Below are 25,900 nucleotides of genomic sequence, written 5' to 3' on the forward strand. Positions count from 1 at the left end.
GGATAGGAAAGTCAAACTGAATTCAATGAGGCATACGGAAAGTTGAATGCTAAAGTGAATTTACTGTACAAAAAAAAAATTAAAATCCACATGGAACGGTATGTGGTGTGGGCGGAACAGAGGGCTTAAGCGCACTTTTCTCTTTTCATGCCAATCCTGATAATACCTAACTCTACCTACAAAATTCATGATGTTTGACCCGAAAGTGTAGGACTGTGAATCTGCTTCCACCTCATTTGCCTCCAACAAATCAAAAAAGATTCTTGCATTCTTTCTTCACTTCGCCATTGATTATTGCACTGTAGTTGGCAAATAGGATCCGTATTTTTGTTAACAATTCAAGCTATTAATGTTCTTTATCATCTATTTTTTTATTATCTTTTTATTATTATTATATAATATGATATTAGATTATTAAAAATTATTTATTATATTTTACTTATAAATTTATTATTTTTATTTTTTAATATTATTTATTATAATAGTAAAAAACAAAAATATAAATATTAAAAAATAAAGAAATTTTATCCTCCACGTTAGCACTTACAATAACTTTACTCTCTTACGTGCCCAACACATTGTATCAAATATAATTGTTTCAACAAAAATACAAAAATAAAAATATTTATTTAACCATTAAACACGCTAATAATAATTTAAAAAAAAAACCCTTCTATTTATCCATTAAACATAGTAACTAGTATTAAAGATATTTATATTTTTTTGTTTTTTAATATTTATAATAAATAATACATTTATATAGAAACACATAAATAACATAGCAAATGAAATGACATCAATGATCTCTTTAAATTTATTTTTATTAAAATTGCAATGACATTCTCTACATGGTTGGATCTTGCTTGCCAACAATACAATGCTGGCAGTTAAAGTCTTTAACAGGAGATGTCCTGCTAGTTTGTAAGTGGAGGCAAGCCCGGATCGTAATTACCCATCACTAGAAGGTCAAATATTGCGGCATTTATTTGATTTTAGAGTTTGCACTTTTGGACTTTGGAAACTTTTCCTTTGTACAGACGATGTAACTGGTTGTAGGTAAAAGCAAGACGTGTATTCGGTCGATGAAAGTCAACAAGAAAAAAATTAGTTTTTTTTTTTGTTTTTTTTAAAGGGAAAAAATTTCAATTTAAACATAAATTTGGATAGTTTTATAAATTTGAAATACAAGAGACACCGACATAGGAAAGTATAAAACGAATCTTACACCGACATATATAAAACGACACCGACATATATATAAAACGAATATATATATATATTCTATATATTGGATGAATTTTAAATATAATGTTAAATATTTAAGAAAATAGCCCAAAAATGGACCAAAATCTCCTACAATTTGGTTTTTACCAACAAAAATATATTTTATAATTTTAAGAGATGTGGACTTGAGACTTCCCTATATTTAATATATAAATTTATATTGATAAATGGCATTTAATGTTGGAAAGTCTAGTTTAATTAGTTTTATTTATTTTTTTAAATAATTTTGAGATATTTGACGTGAAATTGAATATTAAAAAAAAATATTATAATTATAAAGAGATTATATAAAAATAATCTTATAAATTAATATGATTTGATATGAATTATCAAATTATAAAATTATTTTTTTATAAAATAAATTTAAAAAATTAAATTAAAGAGAAACTCTACTTGAAACGGGGCTAGGGAACCTAGCGTAACCGAGCACTATTTTTATGAATTTTTATTTTTTTACATTTTCCTCTTCATTTCGTTCCCTCTCTCTATTAATTTTTTTCTGCCCTTTTCTTCCTCTCATTCTCCCTCTAGATTTCACTCTTTCTCCCCTCCCTCCCCTCCAAAAGCATAGAGGTACTTCATTCGTCTTCTCCAAGATTCTTACTCTCCCTCCCTTAGTTTGATTTCCCACTGAAGACGAAGACGCACCTCTCCCTCCCTTCCTCTGCCTCAAACCAGTTTTCTGAGTATGAACGAACCTAGAAGATGAAGGAATAAAGAAATGAAAAGTACCAAATTGTGATTCTGAGTTGCATTGTCAGAAATGGAGGGAGAATGTCTTCATGTGTATTTTTCGAAACCAGAGAAAGAATATCTTTGTATGTATTTTTCGAAATCAGAGAGTGATCGTGGTCGTCGTTGTGGAATGGGAGGAGTTGCACGTATACCATAACATTTAGCTTTGTACATCATCTGCAGCAAGTTGGAAGACCCACTCGATTTACTCCAAAACAATTGCTACCGAGAGTAAATTTGTGAGCTTTGGCGGTAAAGAAATAATGGGTGCCACTGCACACCATCACCTGCAAAACAACAAAAATGATCCTTGCTTTTAGCAACCGAAACAGAGCTTGGCTTTCTCGAATTTACCTTAGCCACTGCCTCACATCGTACCCACCACAGTGATCACCTCCGCAAGCTTCCTCCACCACACTGCTCACCCACCTTGCACCATCTACCACCAACATACACTAATCGTAAATTATAATACTAATACTATAAGTAATACTATACTAATTTATACCATAACTTTTATAATATGTTAATATATTAATATATACTAGTATTATATATTATAGTTAATAGTTATATATTAAATAGTATAATAATATATTGATACTAAATATATATAGTTATAGACTTATAATGGATTCGTAATATATAGACTTTACTAACAGTCTATAACTAATCATAAATTCATAATAACTAAATCATTATAAGTTTATAACTATATATATTTAGTATCAATATATTATTATACTATTTAATGTATAACTATTAACTATAATATATAGTACTAGTATATATTAATATATTAACATATTATAAGAGTTATGGTATAAATTATAATATATCATATATGTATAAATTTATAATATATTAGTATAGATAACTTAATATGTAATATGTTAGTATTAAATCACTATAACTATATAGAGTATTAGTAATATAGTATTTAATATAACTACATAGAGTATTAGTAATAAGAGTATTACTATTATTTAATATAGTATGACATAGAGTATTAATAAATGTGTGGTATTTGAAGAGATATAGTAATACTAGTATATTACATGTAGTATTACTATTATTACATATAGTTATTAGTTATAGTATTAGTACTAGTGTATTATTAGTTATAGCAAATAAGTTAATAACTATTACTAATTTACTATATACTAATAGACTAATAGTATTAGCATATTATTAATATATATAATAGTATACTATATATATATTAAATATATAACAATATAATTACATAAGTATTAAATAAAATGTCATAAAATTTTTTTTTGAAAAAAAAAAGTCAACCGTGGACCGACTGGACCGAATGAGACTGGATCGTCCCGACCCTTAGGGAGTTCGGTCCGGTCCAGGGTGGGGACCAAATAGGTCCTGTCCGGTCCGTAAAACCTCCCCGGACCGGACCGAACTCACCCCTAGGACCACCTGCCATTCTACAGCCCTCAACCACACCTGTTGAGCTACTATCGAAGTCCCTATGACGTCAACTTAGCTAAGCCACCATCGATTTCCACCTTGCCCCACCTTCCTCGGTGCCCAACGCCAGCTCCATCACACCTTCCATCCACAGTTACTCCATTTTGTTGTTGTTCTCTTAGGTAACTCTACTGCCTAAGGAGTTTTTATTCTTCAGGTCTACTGCCCTCTTGTTAAACAACGTGCATGTGATTGGTTGTGATTTGTTTTTTTAAAATAAAAAATTGCCGACGTGTTAGCCAATGCCATGGGTGTTTCCCACTTATAGCTATCAATAAAAGAACTGTAAATTAAATTATGTCAATTTATAAAATTATTTTTATATAATTATCTTATAGATTCAGCATCTCTCAATCAAAATCTTTAAGACATGAATGCCACGTTGCAATAATAATTATGAAAAAATCTAATTATAAATATAATTACATATTAATATATTTTTTAATCTAATATAATTTATTAAAAAATAAATTTTATTAAAAAATTATATTTATTTAAATTTTAAATATAAAAAAATTAATATTAATACATAAATCAATATACCACTCTACTTTTATATATAACAACATGTTATAAAACTATCGAAAGGAGAGAGAGAGAGAGATAGAACTCAAGGAAGTTATGAAACTTATGAATTTCTTAAAGAATTCAACGATATATATAGGCGTACAAAGGGAACTATGCCAGTTACTATGCAGTACTATGCTGGTACTGTGCATATGTACTATGCCAGTTACTATGCAGTACTATGCTAGCACTATGCACTGTGCGATGTCGGCCATTTACTATGCCAGTTACTATGCAGTACTATGCTGGCACTATGCGCACTGTGCGATGTCGGCCATTTACTATGCCAGTTACTATGCAGTACTATGCTGGCACTATGCACTGTGCATTTGACGGCTAGCTCAAGGTGGTCATACAATTTTACAATGTTATTTTACAACACTCCCCCTTTGGATGACCACATATAATGAATATGCCTCGTTAAAACCTTGCCAAGGAAAAACCCTGTGGGAAAAAACCAATGGCGAAGGAAAAAGAGTACAATATTCATGTGTACCGTAAAATGCTTTAAGATTGCCTCATTAAAACCTTGCGAAGGAAAACCCAGTGGGATAAAACCTTAGCGAAGGAAAAAGAGTACAATCAGCATAAGTCTTCAAGACGTTACTCCCCCTGAAAAGTGCATGATAAAAGGTCTTCAAGTCTCCGCATTCCAATGTTCTGCACAATCTTCTTAAATGTTGCAGTTGGTAATGCTTTTGTGAATAAATCTGTCAGATTATCACTTGATCGTATCTGCTTGAGATGTAAATTCTCCTGCATTATCCAATCGAATAGTTTTAATTGGATAGTCAGGGAATTGTGCTCGTAGCTTAATTATTTGTGCAAGAAATTTAGCAAATGCAGCATTTCTAGTGGAAAGTAAACAAACATGTGACCATCGACTTGATGCATCAATTAAAACCATAAAATATCTGAACGGTCCACTTGATGGTTGAATAGGCCCACATATATCTCCATGAATCCTTTGTAAAAAAGATGGAGATTCAAAACCAACCTTTGAGATAGATGGTTTGATAATCAATTTACCTTGAGAACATGCAGAGCATGGATATTCATTGGGTAAGATAATCTTCTGATTCTTTAGGGGATGCCCATACGAATTATCAATTATTCGTCTCATCATTATTGATCCCGGATGTCCAAGGCGATCATGCCAAGTCATAAATATTTTGGGATCAATGCACTTCTGGTGCATTACAACATGTGATTCAATTGTTCTCATTTTTGTATAATACAATCCAGATGAGAGGGCAGACAGTTTTTCTAATACGAGCTTCTGGCTCGAAATTATTTTAGTAATGAGAAGATACTCTTTATCGTCTTCGTTAATGGTTTCAATATGACAACCATTACGACGTATATCTTTAAAACTTAATAAATTTCTTCTGGATTGTGAAGAAAATAGAGCATCATCAATGCAAAATTTGGTGCCATTAGGCAACACAATATAAGCTCTTCCGGAGCCTTCAATTAGATTCGATGAACCGGAGATGGTATGAACATAGGCTTTACTCAATGTTAGATTTTGAAAATATTTTTTATCCTTAAGAATTGTGTGAGTTGTAGCACTGTCAGCCAGACATACATCTTTATTATTCATCTCGGAGATAGAAAGTTCATCAATAAGACTCATGATTCTACAAAATATATAAAACTTTCATTACTAAAAAAAACATTACAGAATAAAAATATTTTACAATAATATAAAAGAAATACATTAATTAAAAAGGAACACTTCCATGATCAACTCTACCACTAGAATCCTCAAAGAAATCAGAAACATCAAGACTTGTAATATCTTCTCCATCTATAGAATTTAAAGCATATGATGGTTCAGCAAAATTTGTTTCAAATTTCTTTGTTTTTTCTTTTATGGAAGATTGGTATAAGTCAACCAAGTGTTTAGCTGTACGACAGGTACGAGACCAATGTCCAGTCATACCACATCTATGGCATTCATCTTCATATTTCTTTACAAATTTATTTTGAGGACCTTTGCCCTTTTCTGAGTTGAACCACTTCTGGTGGTACGGTGTATATCTATTATTTTCCCTTTTAGTGTGGTCACTTCTAGGACCTCCACTTCTATAGTTTTTCTTACCACGTCCACGCCCTCTTTTTCTTTGAAAAGATGCACCATTCGCTTCTGGGAATGATGTAAATCTAGTACCATTCACTTCAGGGAATGATATAGAACCAGTAGGACGTGACTGGTGATTTCTTAATAAAAGCTCATTATTTTGCTCAGCTAATAGAAGACAAGATATAAGTTCAGAATATTTCTTGAACTTTCGCTCTCGATACTACTGCTGCAGGAGCACATTCGAGGCATGAAAAGTAGTATGTCTTCTCTAACAAGTCATCATCAGTGACTTTTTCACCACATAATTTCAATAGCGAGCTAATTTTAAAGAATGCAGAGTTATATTCACTAACACTCTTGAAGTCTTGCAATCTCAGGTGCATCCAATCATGACGAGCTTTTGGGAGGATTACAGTTTTCTGGTGTTCATATCTCTCCCTTAAATCATTCCACAAAATAAGTGGATCTTTCACCGTTAGATACTCAGTTTTTAATTCTTCATGAAGATGGTGCCGAAGGAAAATCATTGCCTTAGCACGGTCCTGCAGGGACCCTTGATTTCCTTCTTTAATTGTATCTCCCAGGTTCATTGCATCCAGATGGATCTCAGCATCAAGGATCCAAGATAAATAATTTTTCCCAGAAATGTCAAGAGCAACGAATTCCAATTTTGTAAGATTTGACATTTTCTACATATATAAATCAGGAACATAAGTATGTTTAATATTTCATATTCATTTTGAAAACTACAAAAAAATATATTGAAAGACTTACTTGAAGTAGAGGACTATTAGCTTCAAGATCGTCAGAACTCTCGTGCTGATAACGTGTTATAAAACTATCGAAAGGAGAGAGAGAGAGAGATAGAACTCAAGGAAGTTATGAAACTTATGAATTTCTTAAAGAATTTAACGATATATATAGGCGTACAAAGGGAACTATGCTAGTTACTATGCAGTACTATGCTGGTACTGTGCATATGTATTATGCCAATTACTATGCAGTACTATGCTAGCACTATGCACTGTGCGATGTCGGCCATTTACTATGCCAGTTACTATGCAGTACTATGCTGGCACTATGCGCACTGTGCGATGTCGGCCATTTACTATGCCAGTTACTATGCAGTACTATGCTGGCACTATACACACTGTGTCGGCCATTTACTATGCCAGTTACTATGCAGTACTATGCTGGCATTATACACTGTGCATTTGACGGCTAGCTCAAGGTGGTCATACAATTTTACAATGTTATTTTACAACACAACACTCAATAATTATTATAAAAAATTCTGTGTTCTCGTAAGTCGTAAACCCTCAAAAGTCTGTTTAAAAAAAAAAAAAACTCTCAAAAGTCTCGACCAACCAACCAACAAACAAACAACAGTATTCACTGTTTTGTCTGAAACTTCCTGAGTCACGAGCACCCTCCTCGATTTCCTCTCCCTTCCCACGCTCTCGCTTTCCAAGTCTCCGAACATTCTCTTCTTCTTTTTCTTCTTCAGCGCACTGGGAGTTCGGATTTATATAAATGGATCGGCCGCTCATCGAGTTAGATGACGACGTTTATACTTCTTGTTCTTCCCCTCTCAATCCAACTTCACCACCGCCGCCAAGAGTCCCTGACCGCTACTTCCAATCCTCCTCCGACGACGACGATGAAGACGACCAATCCCAATACGACGTCGTGTCTTCCAAGTCCATCGAGTCCACCTCCAAGCGCCTTGACTACATGCTCCAATTCCTTGACCGCAAGCTCTTAAACGACGCTACTAACCCCCCAAACGACCGCTCTTCCCTCCCTGAGTTCTTCGCCAAGGGTGGTGCCACCGGGATCTTCAAGGTCCCCGTACGATCAGCCGTCCACCCGGGTCGCCCGACCTGCTTGGAACTCCGGCCTCATCCGCTTAGAGAATCCCTGATTGCCTGCCTTTTGAGAACCATCACCTCTACGGATTCCCAGTTGTGGGCCGGGAGCCAGTGCGGGGTTAGGGTTTGGGACTTCAAGGACTTGTACGAGCCAGGGATTGGAGACCTGAACTCGGGGGATGAATATACGGCTCCGTTTCAGGAGTCCGTGTCGACTTCGCCTACCATATGTTTGGTCAGGGATGAGGGGACCAGAGTGGTGTGGAGCGGGCACGGGGATGGGAGAATCAGGTGCTGGAAGATGACGATATCGGAGCAAAACGGTGAATGTAGGAGTCTTTTCAAGGAGGGCTTGTCTTGGCAGGCTCACCGCGGCCCCGTTCTTTCATTGGTAATCACGTCTTATGGTATGCCTATTCTCTGGTTCATTATTTGCCTGGCCAGCGAATTTGGTTTATGTAAAAAATGAAACGATTGTCTTGGAAATGTTGAATAGTTTAAAAAAAATTGTCAATACGCCAGTGATTAATGCACCTGCATAGCATACGAGAAGGAATTGGAGAGGGAATAGATCGAAGGATAAATATTAGATTAGAGATCAGTGTGAACTAGAAGGTGTGTTCAAACATTCTCTATTAGCTTTAGAGGTTACCAAATGCCTCTTCCCAGAAGAAAATTTTACAAGTACTGGTTCTGACTTCTGACTCTTACCTCTTTTGCTTTTTGTAATTTAATCATTACCAACGAGTCAACTATTTAAGACTTTGGATTGCTGGAATTCATCTATGCGCTTTCGACTTCCTCATCTTGTTTCACTTTTTTTCAGGGGATCTGTGGTCAGGTTCGGAAGGTGGTTCTACTAAAATATGGCCATGGGAAGCTATTGAAAAATCTCTTTCACTAACTAATGAAGAAAGGCATATGGCTGCTCTATTAGTGGAGAGGTCTTACATTGACCTGCGGAGCCAACTCACTGTCAATGGTTTCAGTGACGTAGTAACATCAGATGTTAAGTATCTGTTATCTGATAATTCAAGAGCAAAAGTGTGGAGTGCTGGTTATCTGTCATTTGCTCTCTGGTATGTTTTAATTTCCAGCATCGTTGTTTTATGCAAACCTTAATACTTTTTTTTTTTTTTTTTATAAGTAAGAAATATTTATTAATCTGCATAATTAGAGATAGAGAACATTCGTTGGGAGGGATTAGAGAGTTTTTTTTCAAACTTGATGTCTTTGGAAAAATGTTCTTGTTTTGAATGGGGATAATTTTCATGATTTTTTTTAGCTTCTACTAGTTCCTAGCTCGTATTTAGTTGTTTTGGCTTGTATACTCCCTATGCTGTGCCTATTTACTTGATTCAATAAAACTTCTTATTACTTATAAAAAAAAAATATTAATGCACATATTTAGGCATAGTCCAAGTACATAGGGTGTTGAAGTATATGGCTCATATACTGAAAGTAGGCAGATGCCGGAGCGTAGCGTAGCAGAGCGACTACTAGGGTAAGTATAAATACACATTATGTAACACGGGGTTATTTTTTGTAATTTTCTTAAATACGTCCGTACGGCTAGGGTTAGTATAAATACACATTATGTAACACGGGGGGTATTTTTATAATTTTCTTAAATACGTCCGTATGGCTAGGGTTACTATAAATACACATTATGTAACACATGGGTATTTTTGTAATTTTCTTAAATACGTCCATACAACTAGGGTTAGTATAAATACACTTTATGTAACCCTAATTGATTGATAGTGAATTCGTGCCGCTCACTTCTTGTGGATGTAGGCACATCGCCGAACCACGTTAAATCTCTGTGTCAATTTCTATTTTACTTCTTTTGATTATTTCGTACAATTCATCAGCAATTGCCGCACGTTTCACAACACAAGGAGTATATAAGAGAAAACACCTAATTACAAGCTAAGAGCTAGAAAGAGCTACATATAAATCATGAAAACTTGTCCCATCCAATACAATAGCTAATGCCCAAGTAACAATGTATGGAGAAAAAATCTCTTAAAACACTTTTTTTTTTCTTTTTCTTTTTTTTATGTCGGGGAACCTCTCCAAGGTAGGGCCTTTCGGACCCACCCCTGCAAAATAAAGCCCGGTCTCGTAAACCACACCCTCGAAAGTTTCCCTAAATGGAGAAAAAATCTCTAACACCTCCCAACGAACATTCTCTATTTTTGAAACAACATATGTTCCTCTCATCCCATATAAAGTATAATGGCACCATCTTCCAAATGAAAACAATTTGATGGTTACCCTGAATTCCTCTCCAACAAACCAGTAGATCCACCACCTCCCAGGCATCACCCAAGCAATACCAAGCCTATAAAAAAAATCTCATCCCACAAAACCTTTACCATTTCACAATGGAGAAGAAGGTGGTCTACCAATTCACCATTTCTTTTGCACATAAAGCGCCACTCCATAATAAGCAGACCATGTTTTTTCAAATTATCTATAGTCAAAATTTTCCCATGAGATGCCAACCAACGAAAAAACCAAGCTTGAGGGGCACTTTGCTTCTCCAAATGCACTTCCTAGGAAAATCATTAGAGGATTGGGTTGACATAACCTTGAACAATGATTTGATCGGGAAATTCTTATTTCTAGGATGAATCCAAAGCAATCTATCCTCCTCAATTATCTCCATCTTCAAGCCATACAACATGCTGTAAAAATCTGAGATATGGGGCACCTTCCAATCATGTACAGCATTAATGGACCTCACATTCCACTGTAAAGAGCCATTGGAGTCATCCATATAGTCTGCCATAGAAGCTCCCTGATCCAATGCAATCCTAAAAAGAGAAGGGAAAGCATTCTTTAGGGCAACATCTCCACACCAAATATCATGCCAAAATCTGATCCAAGATCCCCTACCCACCCATATCTGAAAGTGCTAATGAAATCCCTCCATCCATTTTGAATAAATTTCCATACTCCCACACCATACGCACCTCACTTCATTTGGACACCAGCCTCCCCACATTCCTCAAAAGAGCATCCCCTTCCATGTGATACTGCAACAATCATTTCCCTAAAAGTGCCTTACTAAAAATTCTCAACCTTCGAACCCCCAAACCTTCACAAGAGATTGGGGTGCAAAACTTGTCCCACTTAAGTAAATGAAATGTTTTTATTCCCCCAAGCCTCCCCAAAAGAAAGCATGAAATATCTTTTCCATTATATCAGCCAACCCTACAGGCAAAGCAAATAAAGATATAAAATACGAATGGAGGTTTGATAAAATACTCTTAATTAAGATTATTCTTCCCCCTTTAGACAAATAAATTATTTTCCATCCTGCCAATCTCCACCCTATCTTTTCAATAACACCATGCCACATTGCCTTACACTTGCAAGGAACCTCCAAAGAAGACCGAGATACTTCGTTGGCAAAGACGGCACCTTACAACTCAAAATATTAGCCTAGTCCCATTTATTATGTACCAAACCAACAAATACCATTTCAGACTTCAACAATTTCACCTTTAGGCCTAAAATAGCTTCAAAACAAAGCAAAGCAAAGCAAAGCAAAAGGGCCCACAACGAATGAATCTGGTCAAGATCTGGCTCACAAAAAATTATGTGTCATCAACAAAGAGGAGATGTGAGACATTTACACTGCTATTGAAGATCTACCCACCGAAGAACCAAAAAGGAAACACCCATCCATAGCTGCCTCCAACATCCTGCTCTGCACATCCATTATTAGAACAAAGAGTAAAAGAGACAAAGGATCCCCTTGTCTCAAACCATGGGAACTATTAAAAAAACCCACAAGGTGGCCATTTACCAAAACCGAAAATCTAGCAGTAGGTAATACAATGCTTCATCCACTTGCACTACCTCTCCCCCAATCCATACCCACCCAGAAGGTGCAACAAAGAGTGTCAATTAACATGATCATAAGCCTTATCCATGTCTAGTTTGCAAAGAATTCTAGGAGCTCCAGCTCTGATCCTACTTTCCAAACATTCATTAGCAATTAGTACCGATTCAAGAATGTATTTTTGCAATTAAAAAATTACTTTAATATAGTTTTGTCGTTTTTTGAATTACTTTTTTTTATACATTACCAAGTTTAAAGGAAACTGCTTCCTTGAATGGAATCATCTATTGCTGCCAATCTTCTTTGTTCAGTTCTTTCCCATGTGGTTACTCAATCCAACCAATGATCTTATTATCGAGGATTATCCATGAGGTAGTTTTGGCTTGGTAACTAGCCCAATGACTAATATGCTGGATCACCAGATTTTTTTTGTTTTAAATTTTGGTCCATGCATAGCATGCATAAACTATGCTTTTGAAGGTGAGGAGGAAATGATGGTCACTAATTTGATTACAGTAAGTAAAATATGCCACTTTTAATTTGGGGCTGTAAGCCATTTATATCAGTGTGGTGCACGCTTATTTGTGGTGTGGTGTATCTGTGCATGGAATGATGCCCATAGTTATTGTTTTGTAATGATGCCCAAAACCGCCAAATCACCAGATTGCTGCTGTATGGAAGATGATACATTTATGCCTAATGTGGTGCACATGGAACAAAAGAAATGGCCACTGTTTTGAGGATAGGGAACGCTCCCTGGACAGCTTTAGGGACTTTTTCTTCCATACTCTGTTGCTTTTGGCCTCTTCTATTGCATGGAATGGAACGGGTCTTAATGATTTGTATGCTACTATCCGTAGCACGTAGTTTTGTAACTAGGCTTTTCTTGTATACTCGTGTATACTCGGGTTTTGCCTATTTACGAGGATCAATAAAACTTCTTTTACCTATAAAAAGAAAATATATTCCCATGGTGTCTGGTTCAGTTTTTTCTTAGATTTTCTCCATCTATGGATTTGATTTATTTTTGTGCTTTTATTTTACAGGGATGCTCGGACAAGGGAGTTACTAAAGGTGTTCAATACAGACGGTCAAATTGAGAACCGGGTGGAATTTTCTCCTCTACAGGATTTTTCACTCGAACATATCTCTAGTTCAAAAAAAGAAAAAATGCAGGGTTCCTTTGGTTTTTTTCAGCGTTCACGCAATGCCATAATGGGGGCAGCAGGTGCTGTTCGTCGAGCTGCAGCAAAGGGGGCATTTGGAGATGACAATCGCAGAACTGAGGCATTGGTATTGACAGTAGATGGGATGATTTGGACTGGATGTACAAGTGGCCTACTTGTGCAGTGGGATGGCAGCGGCAATCGTATACAAGAGTTTCAGTATCATCCTTTTGCTGTTCAATGTTTTTGTACATTTGGGCAACGTATATGGGTTGGCTATGCAAGTGGAACAGTCCAGGTACTCAACCTCGTTGGTTATCTGCTCGGAGAGTGGGTAGCTCACAGCAGTCCTGTGATAGAAATGACAGTTGGAGCTGGTTATATTTTCACCTTGGCTAATCATGGTGGCATACGTGGATGGAACATCACATCTCCAGGACCTCTTGACAGCATACTACGCTCAGAATTGGCTGGAAAAGAATTTGTGTACACAAGGACAGAAAATGTGAAAGTTTTGGCTGGCACTTGGAATGTTGGACAAGGAAGGGCATCTCATGAGTCACTTATCTCCTGGCTACATTCTGACGTCTCAGATGTTGGGATTATTGTTGTTGGGTTGCAAGAAGTTGAAATGGGTGCTGGTGTTCTTGCATTATCTGCAGCTAAAGAGACTGTAAGTATTTCTTTTGGTGGTGCCCTCTTCTTTTGGTTGAACACTGTTGCCATTAAGTTGAACATAGTGAAACTTAACCAATTTTATGTTTAACATTTGGAAGAAAAGTGAGACATTTCACACGCTTATCATGTACTCTATTAATGTTAAGCCACATCGTACCATGGATTTTGTTGGGGTCAGAAAGTATAGATTCTTAAATGCATTTGTGTAAAAAACATCAGAAGTTCTCCTTCAAAACAATGAAAAGCTTCTCAAATGTACACTTTTGATGCATGTTGTAATGTTTGAGAATACATACTAACAACTCAAGAGGCTCAGGACTGAGACCCCTAGGGGGTGCCTCAAGTGGTAAAAGCCTTGGGTTTGGGGGTATGCTCCCCTTAGGTCTAAGATTCAAATCCCCTTGTATGCAAACAATCTCTAGGGGTCATCGGACTAGGGGATTTTCCCCTTGAATTACCCGAGGTGCACTTGCAGAAAATTCCTTGCCAAGGGCATCTGCACCCTTGGGATTAGTCGAGATGCTGTTTGAAGACACCTGATGCCAGTAAAAAAATAAAATTATCAGTCTTCTGATATTTAGATAGCATTGGAAAATTTTTAGATATCATTACAGAACTTTAATATATTTGGGCTGAGAGGAACTGGAAATGGGTGGGGAAAGCTGTGAACACATTATAGATAGTGGGAGAAGATAGCTTGGCTGAGAGGATATAAATGGAATTTAGACAGCATTGTCTTTGAATTTTGTGAAAAGGCTTCATTTTATATGTTATACCAGAAAACTCATGAAAATTACAAAATCATGCAAAATTTAAGTACCCTTTACATTAGTTTCATTGATTGGCTGGTATTTTTTTTAATGTTAAACAATATTTGTTGAAAAGGAAAAAAAAGATATACAACTAAGTGGGCTATTTCAAACCGATGTTCATGGCCTTATCGTTGTAAATCAAAGGAGAAGGGCTGTGAAAGAAAGACTGGTTTCTTTCTCTCCTTATTATTGAAAACTTTACCTGATCTCTTCACAGTAGGATTTTATCACCTCTAGTTTACTTTTTCTTTTCTCCATATCAACTGTAGGTTGGACTTGAAGGGAGTTCTGTTGGGCATTGGTGGCTGGATATGATAGGCAAAACATTGGATGAAGGATCAACATTTGAACGTGTTGGTTCTAGGCAGCTGGCAGGTTTACTCATTGCTGTGTGGTGAGTATATGTCATGGAAAGATCTTAACTGAGCTCTGGGGGATTATCTAAAATTTATAAATTGAACTCTTTTAAACTTTAGAGTATTTAAGGATGTCTGATTTAATTTCACTGGCTTGTTAAAAATGATATTTGAAACGAGTTTTTCATGGCACCGATTTTAATACACATTTTCTTATCAAAAATGGAAATGCGTTGATCATATTTTTCATCTTAAATCAGGCCATCTTTTCCTTTACACTTGGTAGTAATCTGGCCTTTTTTTTTTTTGATAAAGATCGAAAAACAAAGAAGCAATGCGCAATTTCAGATAGCATTGCCTCCTGAAATGCACCATAAAGCAATGACCTAATTGATTTTCTGTGATGTTCAGCTCCTCATAATGTGTATATATATCTGGGATGGGGTGGTGGAGAATAGAGAAAAGGTTGGTTGGTTGGAAACGGATGTATTTATTGAAAGGGGGTTGTCTCATCCTTATTAAGAGCACTCTTACTAATCTCCCTACTTACTACTTATCCCTATTTCTGATGCCTGTAGGGGTGGTGAATAGGATTGAGTGATTATTTAGGGGGTTCTTGTTTTTGGGGGTTGGGGGGGGGGGGGGGGGGGGGGGGGGGGGGGGTGTTTATGGGGGAGGAGAAGAAATTCCACCTGGTGAAATTGAGGATAGTATGTGCTCTAGTTGTACGGGGGGGTTGGGAGTGTGTGACTTGAGAACTTTTAATAAAGTGTTGCTGGGGAAATGGTTGTGGAGATATCATTCGGAGGAGGCATCCTTGTGGAAGGCAATCATCGATGCTAGATATGGAGCGGCTTGGGGTGGGTGGTGTTCTAATGTAGTGAGAGGGGGATATGGAGTGGGCTTATGGAAGTTTATAAGGAGGGGGTGGACATGTTTTGAAAATCAGATCTGTTTTGTAGCAGGCAAGGGCAACCGTATCAGTTTTTGGCGGGATGTGTGATGTGGAGATCATGCATTGAAAATGGCGTTTCTGGCGCTTTATAGCATTGCAGCGAATAGGGAGTCTTCAGTAGCGGATATGCGAATCTTTTCGCATGGCTCTCACCAGTGGAATATTCTTTTTACTAGGAATTTTCATGACTGGGAATTAGCTATTGTTTCAGATTTTTTCAGCTTACTTTACTCCAAGGGGATGCCTACGACAAGGGGGGATAGGTTGAAGTGGAGGTCCAATAATAAGAAATGTATGGTTAAGGCGTATTATAACATCTTGACAATACAAGACAATACCCCGTTCCCTTGGAAAATTATTTGGAAGTCCTAGGTTCCCTCTAAAGTTGTTTTTTTTATTTGGAATGCTGCTCATGGGAAGATCTTGACTACAGACAATTTGAGGAAGAGGGGTTGTGTTGTGGTAGATTGGTGTTATATGTGCAAAAAGAATGGTGAATCTGTGGACCATCTTCTATTGCATTGTGAGGTAGCAAGGGGGTTGTGGGATGAGATCTTTCAAAGGGTTGATGTTCCTTGGGTGATGCCTTCAAGGGTGGAGGATTTGTTGGGTGCTTGGAGGAAGTTCCAAGGTTGTCATCAAGTGGCGGCGGTGTGGAAGATAATTCCGTTATGTATCATGTGGTGTATTTGGATAGAAAGGAATGCGCGTTGTTTTGACGATAAGGAACGTACAAGGGAGGAGCTGAAGAATTTTTTTCTCCACACTTTATTGCTTTGGTTTTCCGCTATTGTACTAAATGGGGACAACACCCATGATTTTTTGTCTTTAATGCATCGCAGTTAGAATGTTTTTAGGTGTGCTTATGTATACTTCCGGTGTACACGGCTTATGTCTATCTCATTCATCTTAATAATATTTATCTCTTATTAAAAAAAAAAAAATGTGTATATTTCTATTTTTAGGTGTCTATTTCTTTCTCTTTAATCTTGTTTTGGACCTCTGTCATTGTTGACTTTCTCATTTTTGATAGTTGAGATGTTGTATTTCAGGGTTAGAAACAATCTTAGAGTTCATGTTGGCGATGTTGATGTTGCAGCAGTTCCATGTGGCTTTGGGCGTGCAATTGGTAATAAGGTAACCTTGTCCTAGTCTGTTCTATTGGTTTTCATTGTATGATGGTTATTTAATGAGTATGTTTCTTTTTACTGTCATTTATGTCGAGAAAATATTCTTTCCCCATCATACCCATCTTAAAAACCATAAGACATTGCAAAAACAAAAAACAAAAAGAGGAAGAAGAAATTTCCCTCAAACCCTAGCAGCGCTAATACTAGGAAGAAAACTAACAAAAACTTAACAAAAAAGAAAAGGATAAGAATAGTTATATATGATATAATATTTTTTAAGGATAAGAATAGTTATATATGATATAATATTTTTTACTTAGGATGGCTTCTATTATCTTTAGTTCATAGGGCTGTACAAAAGACTGAGAAACCGGCCGGAACTGATCATACCAGCCGCCGGAGTTGGGAACCGGCTAAAACCGGTAGAGAACAGGTCGGCCAGCAGTAGGATTTAAGCCAAACCGATGTCAGCGGGTTCAATTCGCGGTTTGACCCAGGAAAAAACCACTGAACCATCTTACATCAGCTTATCTATATATTTTTTCAAATATACTTATATATTTCTTCAAGTTTCCATCTCTCTCTCTCTCTCTCTCTCTCTCTCTCAAGCGGCGCAGCCATGGCCCATTGCCACTGCCAACCTCTCCAGCAACCCTTCCAGCGGCAACGCAGTGGCACCATCAGAGATTCACAAATCTCTCTCTCTCTCTCTCTCTCTCTCTCTCTCTCTCTCTCTCTCTCTCTCTCTCTCTCTCTCTCTCTCCACTTCCAGCGGCACCATCACAGATCCACATTGTGATAGATTGTATAATGTATTTGTAATTTTGTCGTTTGTGATTTGTTACATCAAATTTATTTATAAAAAAAAAAAAAAATTACTTCTAAGTTTTTTTTTGGGATTGTGTTTTGAAAGCCTTGGTTTATGGATTGTGAAATGTGAATTGTGATGGGAAACCGATTCCCAAACCGCAGAACCGATCGATGCCGACGGATCGAGCTCCGGCCAGTTCCCTTCCTCCCTACGATCGGTTTCGGTCGAGAAAGATGTAGATTTTAGGTGTCGGTGCAGTAACTGCACCGAAGGCATTGGTTTTCAGCCCTATTAGTTCATGTTGCACCTATTGTGTGGTCAAATTATTTTACCTGATGAGGAAGTTAATGTAATATCAGTTTTGAATTCTAGATTAAAAAATCCATGGTGTCATTCTAATAAGCAGACTTCTTTTTACCACTAGTTAGGCATTCTTCATGTATACTTCCTGTGTAACTGGGCTTTACCTATTTCTATGAATATAATATCTTTGATTACCTATCAAAAAAAAAAACGCAGACTTCTTTTTTCTGCTACTGCTGGCTATCAGATTCTTCTAAACAAGTGTTGATGGCTCTTTAGTCTTTTATGACTTTTCAAAAGGTTTCAATTATTCTCTAAGTTGAGAGTGTCTACCTTATATTTATAGACAAGATCAAATGTAAATACTTGGATTCTTTGGTTCATGTGGAACCCGTTTCATTATTCAACTATAGGTTATTGTTGGTTACTCTCTTGATGGGTTTGCTAAATTGTCTGACCAGGGAGCTGTTGGTTTAAGGCTCAGAGTGTATGACCGGATAATGTGCTTAGTTAACTGTCACTTTGCTGCCCATTTAGAAGCAGTTAATCGGCGAAATGCAGACTTTGATCATGTATATCGAACAATGACATTTTCCCGGCCAACTAATCTTTTCAATGCCACAGCTGGTATGGTGCTGTACCTGTGTTGTTTTTCTTGCTTGCCTTCTCAATATATTTAACTTGGCATGTAATAGTTCTAATTGATCTTTTCTGTTGTAGCTGGTTCTTCTTCTGCTGTTCAAATGCTCTGTGGTCCTAATGTACGTAATTGTATCGACTGTTACAGACGCCATTTTCATTGCTAGATTGTTTTTTTAATAAATGATTGTACTCCAGTTTGTGATGAGCCATGATTCCTCTGCAGGCTATTGGTGCTAACACACGCACTGCAGAAGGAATGCCTGAGTTATCTGATGCGGACATGGTCATATTTCTTGGTGATTTCAATTATCGGCTTGATGATATCTCTTATGATGAAGCAAGGGACTTTATTTCTCAAAGATGCTTTGAGTGGCTTAGAGAAAGGGATCAGCTCCGAACAGAAATGGAAGCTGGTAATGTCTTCCAAGGGATGCGTGAAGCAGTTATTACATTCCCTCCCACCTACAAGTTTGAAAGGCATCGAGGTGGTTTAGCAGGTTGGTTTAATCATGACACATATGAATTTTTATATTTCTTGTATTTGCCAGGGAATAAAAAAGAGAAACCCAAAGGGAAGAAGTGACTTTATTGATTTATTGGTTCTGAATTGAGCTGGTTAGAAGAGCATGTAGTGACTACTTTATTCGTTTTTCACTCCATTAAGCATTTGTCCTGTTTTTAAAAGCTTTTCTTTTCTAATTGATATGTTGTAAATGCTTACCAAACTTTTGGGGGGGAGGAACCTTTTGGAAGTCATTGCATATGGATCTCCTCTTGTAGATTGTCCACTTACAAGGGCTGCTAAAAAACTGGTCTCTGAATTTTCTGTAGGGTATGATTCGGGTGAAAAGAAGCGCATTCCTGCCTGGTGTGACAGAATTTTATACCGTGATAGCCGGTCAACTTTGTTATCTGAGTGCAGCTTAGAGTGTCCTTTAGTCTCATCTATATTAAGGTAAGTTTTCCAACCATGATTGCTTTTGACACATTTATAGGGAGAAATTACTCCTACAAACATATCGTACATGATGCTTCAAATAATTTACAAATATCCATATATTGTCAAGAGTAATGCTAGGTACAAGCCTCAAATAGAAAAGTCTCATACAAGCCCTTTGTAAAAAGGTGGTTCCCAATAATAAAGAATAAGTTTTTTTACACTTTTTTTAGGTGGAGTCCACTTTTTTACAAGGGCTTGTGTGGGACTTATCTATTTGGAGGTTGTACAAATCATTTCTCTATCATCAAAGCTATGTTATATGGCATTTTCCCAAGCATTTCATGCTTATAACAAATTAATTTGACTGGACTCTTTTAGCTAATTGATCTGCATAAAATTTCATGTAAATTAGATGGCAACTAAGGTCTCGTTTGATTACATAGATGAGATGGGAAAGCTGTAAATAGTAGTGAGATAATTTGTGAATAGCAGCGAAATAGTTTGAGTTAAGATTTTTATGGGGTTTTGGGAAAGGAAATAGAAAAAGTTGAATAAAAAAAATGATAAAGTTAAAAGAGGGTTAAAATATAAATTTTTAATATTATTATTGGTTTGGGATTTGAAAAAGTTGAATTGTTTTTTGTGTTTTGTTTGGAAGTTTGAGAAAGTTGTAATGATTAGGTAAATGATTAGATGAAAAATTTGAAAATTTGAAATTGAAAAATGTTTGTGTTTGAATGGTGTTTGGATGTTGATATGATATGAGATGGTTTCAAAGGTTTGTAAAACCAAACTAGGCCTAAATCTTTTATGGGACCAGAAAACGTGTAGAAGGGGGAATGTGATTCAATAGAGTCACACAAAAGTTGCCATCCTTTTGTTTTTGATAATGAGGTTTGACTATTATACCTGGTGCAATTTGATCTCGGCATGTGCTCTCTTTTTCTCTCTCTATGTATGTGTTTCTATTGCCTTAAAAATAATCATATAAATTCATCAACTCACAAAAGTTTGTTTCTTTTTTTCTTTTCCTGGAAAATAAATTTTTTACAACTTAATGGCTCCTGTTCGATAGGTATGAAGCTTGCATGGATGTGACAGACAGTGATCACAAGCCTGTCCGCTGCATATTTAATGTCAATATTGCTCGTGTTGATGAGTCGATAAGGAGACAAGAGCTTGGTGAAATACTTGAATCGAATGAGAAGATCAAACGAATGCTTAAGGAACTCTGCAAAATACCAGAAACTATTGTTAGTACAAACAACATAATCCTTCAAAACCAGGACACATCTATTTTGCGTATTACAAACAAGTGCGGTGAAAATGAGGCTTTCTTTGAAGTGATTTGTGAAGGTCAGTCTTCTGTGGAGGAGGATGGACAAGCAATTGATCATCGTCCAAGAGGTTCCTTTGGCTTCCCACGATGGCTTGAGGTGACTTCTTTTTCCTTGATTAACTCTTATCCGTATCCTAGTACTGGTAAAGCAAATCAATATAGCTGGTGATGCATATCTGCCCGGACAATTACGTTAGACCTGACAGTGCCTAGGTTACTGTCATGTGATGTTATGTTATGTTAGTAAAAGTTATGGTGTCCTCAGGATATATATTTTATTAATGTCATTCTACAACTTTAGTGGCTTTCTATTTTTATTGATATCTATCTGTGCCTAGATCTGGTCCAGTGTAATGTTCTTTAGTACATGAAATAGTAATTTACTGTGAATTTATAAGCTAATAGTTCCATCATTAGGCTTCAGAGATCAGATGTTCTGCTGGATCTAGATTTAAAATTGTCTTCTTTATTTTTCTTGCATTTAAACCAGGTCACTCCAGCAGCTGGGATAGTCAGACCTAATCATATTGGAGAGATCTCAGTTCATCACGAGGAATTCCAAACTCTGGAAGAGTTTGTGGATGGTGTTCCACAGAATTGGTGGTGTGAAGACAACAGAGACAAGGAAGTAATATTGGTGGTTATCGTGCGGGGCAGCAACACAACCGAGACAAAAAATCACCGTGTTCGCGTGCGCCATTGCTTTACGTCCAAGACAAAACGGTTTGGCCCTGAACCGAACAACTCTAGGCAAATCCAAGGAACAGCTCTTCTCCGGTCAGATGTTCAACGCCTTAGCAGTTCCTATGATGTGGTTGCCCACCTCCAAAATATGCATAGTCCTTAAAGTAGACGCTAATAACAGGCATTTAGTCAAGTGAGAAAAACAAGACACTGGCTTTAGGGATCCTCCTTTCTCGATATAGTCCTGTCATACAATCACCTCGATGTAAATACTTGAGCTGTCAAGTTGCCTTTTAATTCTTTATTATTTTTTTCCTAGTTGATTTGCATTCATAGCATTTTTTATTTATAGTTCATCTGGTGTCAATTTTTTGAACTGTCATCAGTTTGACGGACAAAGCTACAAGTCCATCTTGTAATTTTCTGGTTTCAAGTGTACAGAAAAGTGAATAAGTCACGCAGCAGGAGGGATTTGGATTTCTATATGATCTACTCTATAATCGATGAACCCATTTACTGTGAAATATTATCGACATCTGTCCTCATTTAGATCAAGTAGAGCAGATACCACAGCAAACTTTCATAGATGGCTTTGAGTTGCTTGTTCTTGTTTTTAGGTTGCTGCTCCTGCTGTATTTCAATGGTTTGAAAATTTGATTTATTAGTTCAACTTCCTGTCGAGAAACTCCATATTTTCGTTTGATTTCTTTATTGTGAATAGACACTCCCATTTATTGAAAATTGACTTTGCTGGGACTATAGCCCAAATAGGCTCGGCTCCATTAATGTCAGGACAAGCTATTCTTTACCTAGATAATATGAGAAAAGAACTGAAACAAAAGGTAAAATTGGGTGAAAACTGGGGAATGGGATTCATAATATATTGTCGGGACCTGGTACATCTAGTCATCGTCAACTACGATATATCGTTTTAACATCAAGTGTTTTGCTTATGTTGAGTCACACCATTCATATTTTCCTATGAATTTAGTAATTTAAGTTGACAATAATTTGGAAGTTTAATGGTTTAAAACTTGGATTTCATCATTTCTAATTACTAGATAATTTACACAGAAATAAACAGGCAGACTGAAACTTTTAAATGCTGCCGTTAGATGATAAGAATCCTTTACTCTTCCAACTTCTTGCTGGAGTTAAAAATAAGTTGAGGTAACTAAAGAAACTGCATGATGTCATAATCTTGCTTGAATGAAACGTATGCATCGGGAGCTTGCGACAACGAATGTCAAGGATATCTGAAGCTTCTCATGTGGCTATTTCAAGCATCTTTGAAGATGTTGACCCGTGACTCTTCTCGAATCTCGCTCATTACGCAAGTCTATAAATTCATTGCTCATTAGTGAAAGCTTTAAAACAGATGGGAGACAAAATCCAGCTTTTATTCATTTGAAGGGTGAGAATTTGAGATGGGTGTCGCGCCAGCCTGCTGTGCAGTGCAGCAGCATTCACTCTAAACTAACACTAGTTGGCCTCCTCCACCTGCTATAGGTGTACCTACATCTGCAACTGATTAGCTTTCTTATGCTGTAATAATCCAAGTTGACATCCTCATCTGCCAGCCCTTCTTGACATATGACTTTGGATGCGGAACTACTCGAATGCCAAATGCAAAGATATAACCATGATGGCTAGAACATGTAATTAACCTCAAAACCTATGTCTTCCTCTATATCATTCATTCGCATTCAGTGTCAACAATTTCATTTGGATTTCTTAGACTGCCTTGTCATTCACCTTTCTTTGGCATGGCCTACAGATTAGATGAAAAAGAATGTTCCAAATGAATATATAAGTAATTTAATGTTTCTTGGTGGTTGATAGGATCTGAAACCTGCACCTAGCCTTTAACAAGCCGTTACTTTAGGCTTATTGGTTCCAAAGTCAATCTTCAAGACTTCAAACAAATCTTAATGATGCCACAGTTATTAGTGTGAAGACAAACAGAATATGTTGAGGCCATGCGGTAGTGACATTGATTGACAATTTGAGGTTTCAAGGTTCTTTCTCTGTGAAGATATTGGCAGCCCCCCCCACCCCATTCCTTCAAGGACTGCACGTAACAAGATATACAAGAGAATAAAAGAGCTTAATCTAAACTCTAGAGTTCAGATGTTTGTTTATATTCATAGTTTCTATTGAAATGCTAATGATTTCTCTATGAGAAACGGATCCATGATTTCAAATGAACCTAACCTTGATGCTGCCCACTTCATAACCTGTTCATTGAATATCCAAATCTGGTCTACATAAATTTAAAAAAAAAAAAAAAAAAAGGAAGCTCTCTGTAGCCCACAAATGCACCTTGTCCTACCACTCACTCCGTTGTCGCACATTTGGACACCTAAAAAGAACTTCAAAATATTATTATGAAGAAAATCCACATTCAGCCGAACTTTAGATGGGTCAAAGTGGGTAGGGGCACTCGGTCACACTCCAAATGAGACAGAAACGACTGCAGAGGAATCTTGGCCCTGTCACTTCACAGGATAACAAAGGTGGGAAACACTCTTGGTCCACCTCTGCTGACCTTACACCGTACAATAAATCTTGTTCAAACGCTTCTCCTAACATGGAAGCTAGTTGGCTTTCCTATTAGAGTAAAATGCTAAAATCCAATTTCAAGCCTCAAAACTTTGATAAAGAAACCACTTGAGGTTGTCAATATCTGAATTTTGAAGTAATCACTCAGCACTTCGCATTTGGAGAAAAAGCTATTCAATTTTAAATTTTTTTTTTTTCCATTTTCTGGTGTGTGTAGCTTGATAATTCTTGTTATTGCTTCATGTTGGCAGTTGACGCTGCAACAAATGATTAATGAGCCTCATGTGGTTGAAGAAGAATTTTTTAAGTTGACACCATAACCTCTCCGTTTTTCATATGAGTTGCATGTTCAATGTATGATTTATCCACTTTATCATAAAACCATATTTTAATCAATACAGCTGTTCTTCAACTGATAATCTGAAACCTTAGATTTATTTTTCTTCCACAGTTCACCAATCTCATACACAATGAATATTTTTGACCAACTGATGGTTGCTTGCTTGATCTAGGATCTACAAACCCATTAAGTTGACGCCACAACCTCTTAATTGCTTGCTTGAGCTGCAAGTTCATCTGATTTAGACTCTGGACATATATTATTTATCATTTTTCAAATCCACATGCAGAACTTTATTGGAATCAAAGTCTATTTAGAAACCTGTTTATTCAAGCACCAAGCACATCACCAATGTAGAAGCCTACTACATCAGCTAGCATAGCTGCATAAAAAAGTCTTTGCGTTTTGAGTGTTTTTTTATTACTATTCTAAGTCCCAAAGTAAGTGGCGTGTTTTACACAACAGATTGAAAGTAACAGAACCCGGTGATGGCAAACATTACTAAACTTGATGTTGGCTGCACAATCACAAATCATTGCTTTGGAGCATGCTTTGCTGAACACAAGTTCTCTCGGCCCTGTTTGACAGTTAGAAGACAGATCACCTGGTAGAATGTCCCGTATGTAAGTATTGTTGGAAGCCTAATGTATGTCATGGTGTGTACATGACTTGATATCTACCAGGCCATTAGCTTAGTTAGTCGCTATATGCATAATCCTGGAAAGACCCATTGGCATGCGGCTAAATGAAAAAATATGGTATATTTTAGTGACTGTAGATCTTGGTTTGAAGTTCGAGAAGAGTAAAGATTGTCTAGTAATTGGATATGTTGACTCAAATTATGCAGGTGATCTTGACAAACGTCGATCGACAACTGGATATGTGTTCACTATAGCTGGAGGACCAATGAGTTGGCAATCAAATTTCCAATCTACAGTTGTACTATCATCCACGGATGCTGAATATATGACAGTAACAGAAGCTGTGAAATAAGTCATTTGATTACAGGGACTGGTAACAGATTTGGACTTTAAACAGCAAGAGGTTACCGTTTACTGTAACGGTCAAAGTGCAATTCATTTGGCCAAGAATCAAGTGTATCACTCTCGAACAAAACACATAGATGTCTGATTTCACTTTGTACGTGAAATATTAGAAGAAGAAGACATAATACTTCAGGGCACTGAAGATAATCCAGCAGATATGTTGACGAAAATCGTCACAAGGATCAAGTTCTAACACTGTTTGGACTTGATCGTTATTGCACACTGCTGAGCACCTTCTGGTGCATTTGA

General features: G+C 36.7%; 1 protein-coding gene across 1 annotated transcript; it reads left to right on the plus strand.

Moving 5' to 3' along the window:
* The first annotated feature begins 7,514 nt into the window (after positions 1–7,514).
* Positions 7,515–22,184, plus strand: LOC122305256 (type II inositol polyphosphate 5-phosphatase 15-like). The gene is made up of 11 exons (XM_043117639.1): positions 7,515–8,438; positions 8,858–9,110; positions 12,934–13,726; positions 14,813–14,937; positions 16,907–16,991; positions 18,560–18,725; positions 18,819–18,859; positions 18,964–19,237; positions 19,572–19,695; positions 20,756–21,116; positions 21,510–22,184. The coding sequence occupies exons 1-11, from the start codon at positions 7,694–7,696 to the stop codon at positions 21,864–21,866; spliced, it is 3,324 nt and encodes a 1,107-aa protein (XP_042973573.1). The 5' UTR covers positions 7,515–7,693; the 3' UTR covers positions 21,867–22,184.
* The last annotated feature ends 3,716 nt before the right edge of the window (positions 22,185–25,900 follow it).

The sequence above is a fragment of the Carya illinoinensis genome, chromosome 3, assembly GCF_018687715.1.
Source record: "Carya illinoinensis cultivar Pawnee chromosome 3, C.illinoinensisPawnee_v1, whole genome shotgun sequence".
NCBI lineage: Eukaryota > Viridiplantae > Streptophyta > Magnoliopsida > Fagales > Juglandaceae > Carya > Carya illinoinensis.

Excerpts from the sequence above, each read along its gene's own strand:
- LOC122305256 (XM_043117639.1), top strand. The coding sequence starts at position 7,694 with ATGGATCGGCCGCTCATCGAGTTAGATGACGACGTTTATACTTCTTGT. Across the intron at positions 9,111-12,933 it reads TATCTGTCATTTGCTCTCTG|GGATGCTCGGACAAGGGAGT; the intron begins GTATGTTTTAAT and ends TTTATTTTACAG. Across the intron at positions 13,727-14,812 it reads TATCTGCAGCTAAAGAGACT|GTTGGACTTGAAGGGAGTTC; the intron begins GTAAGTATTTCT and ends TATCAACTGTAG.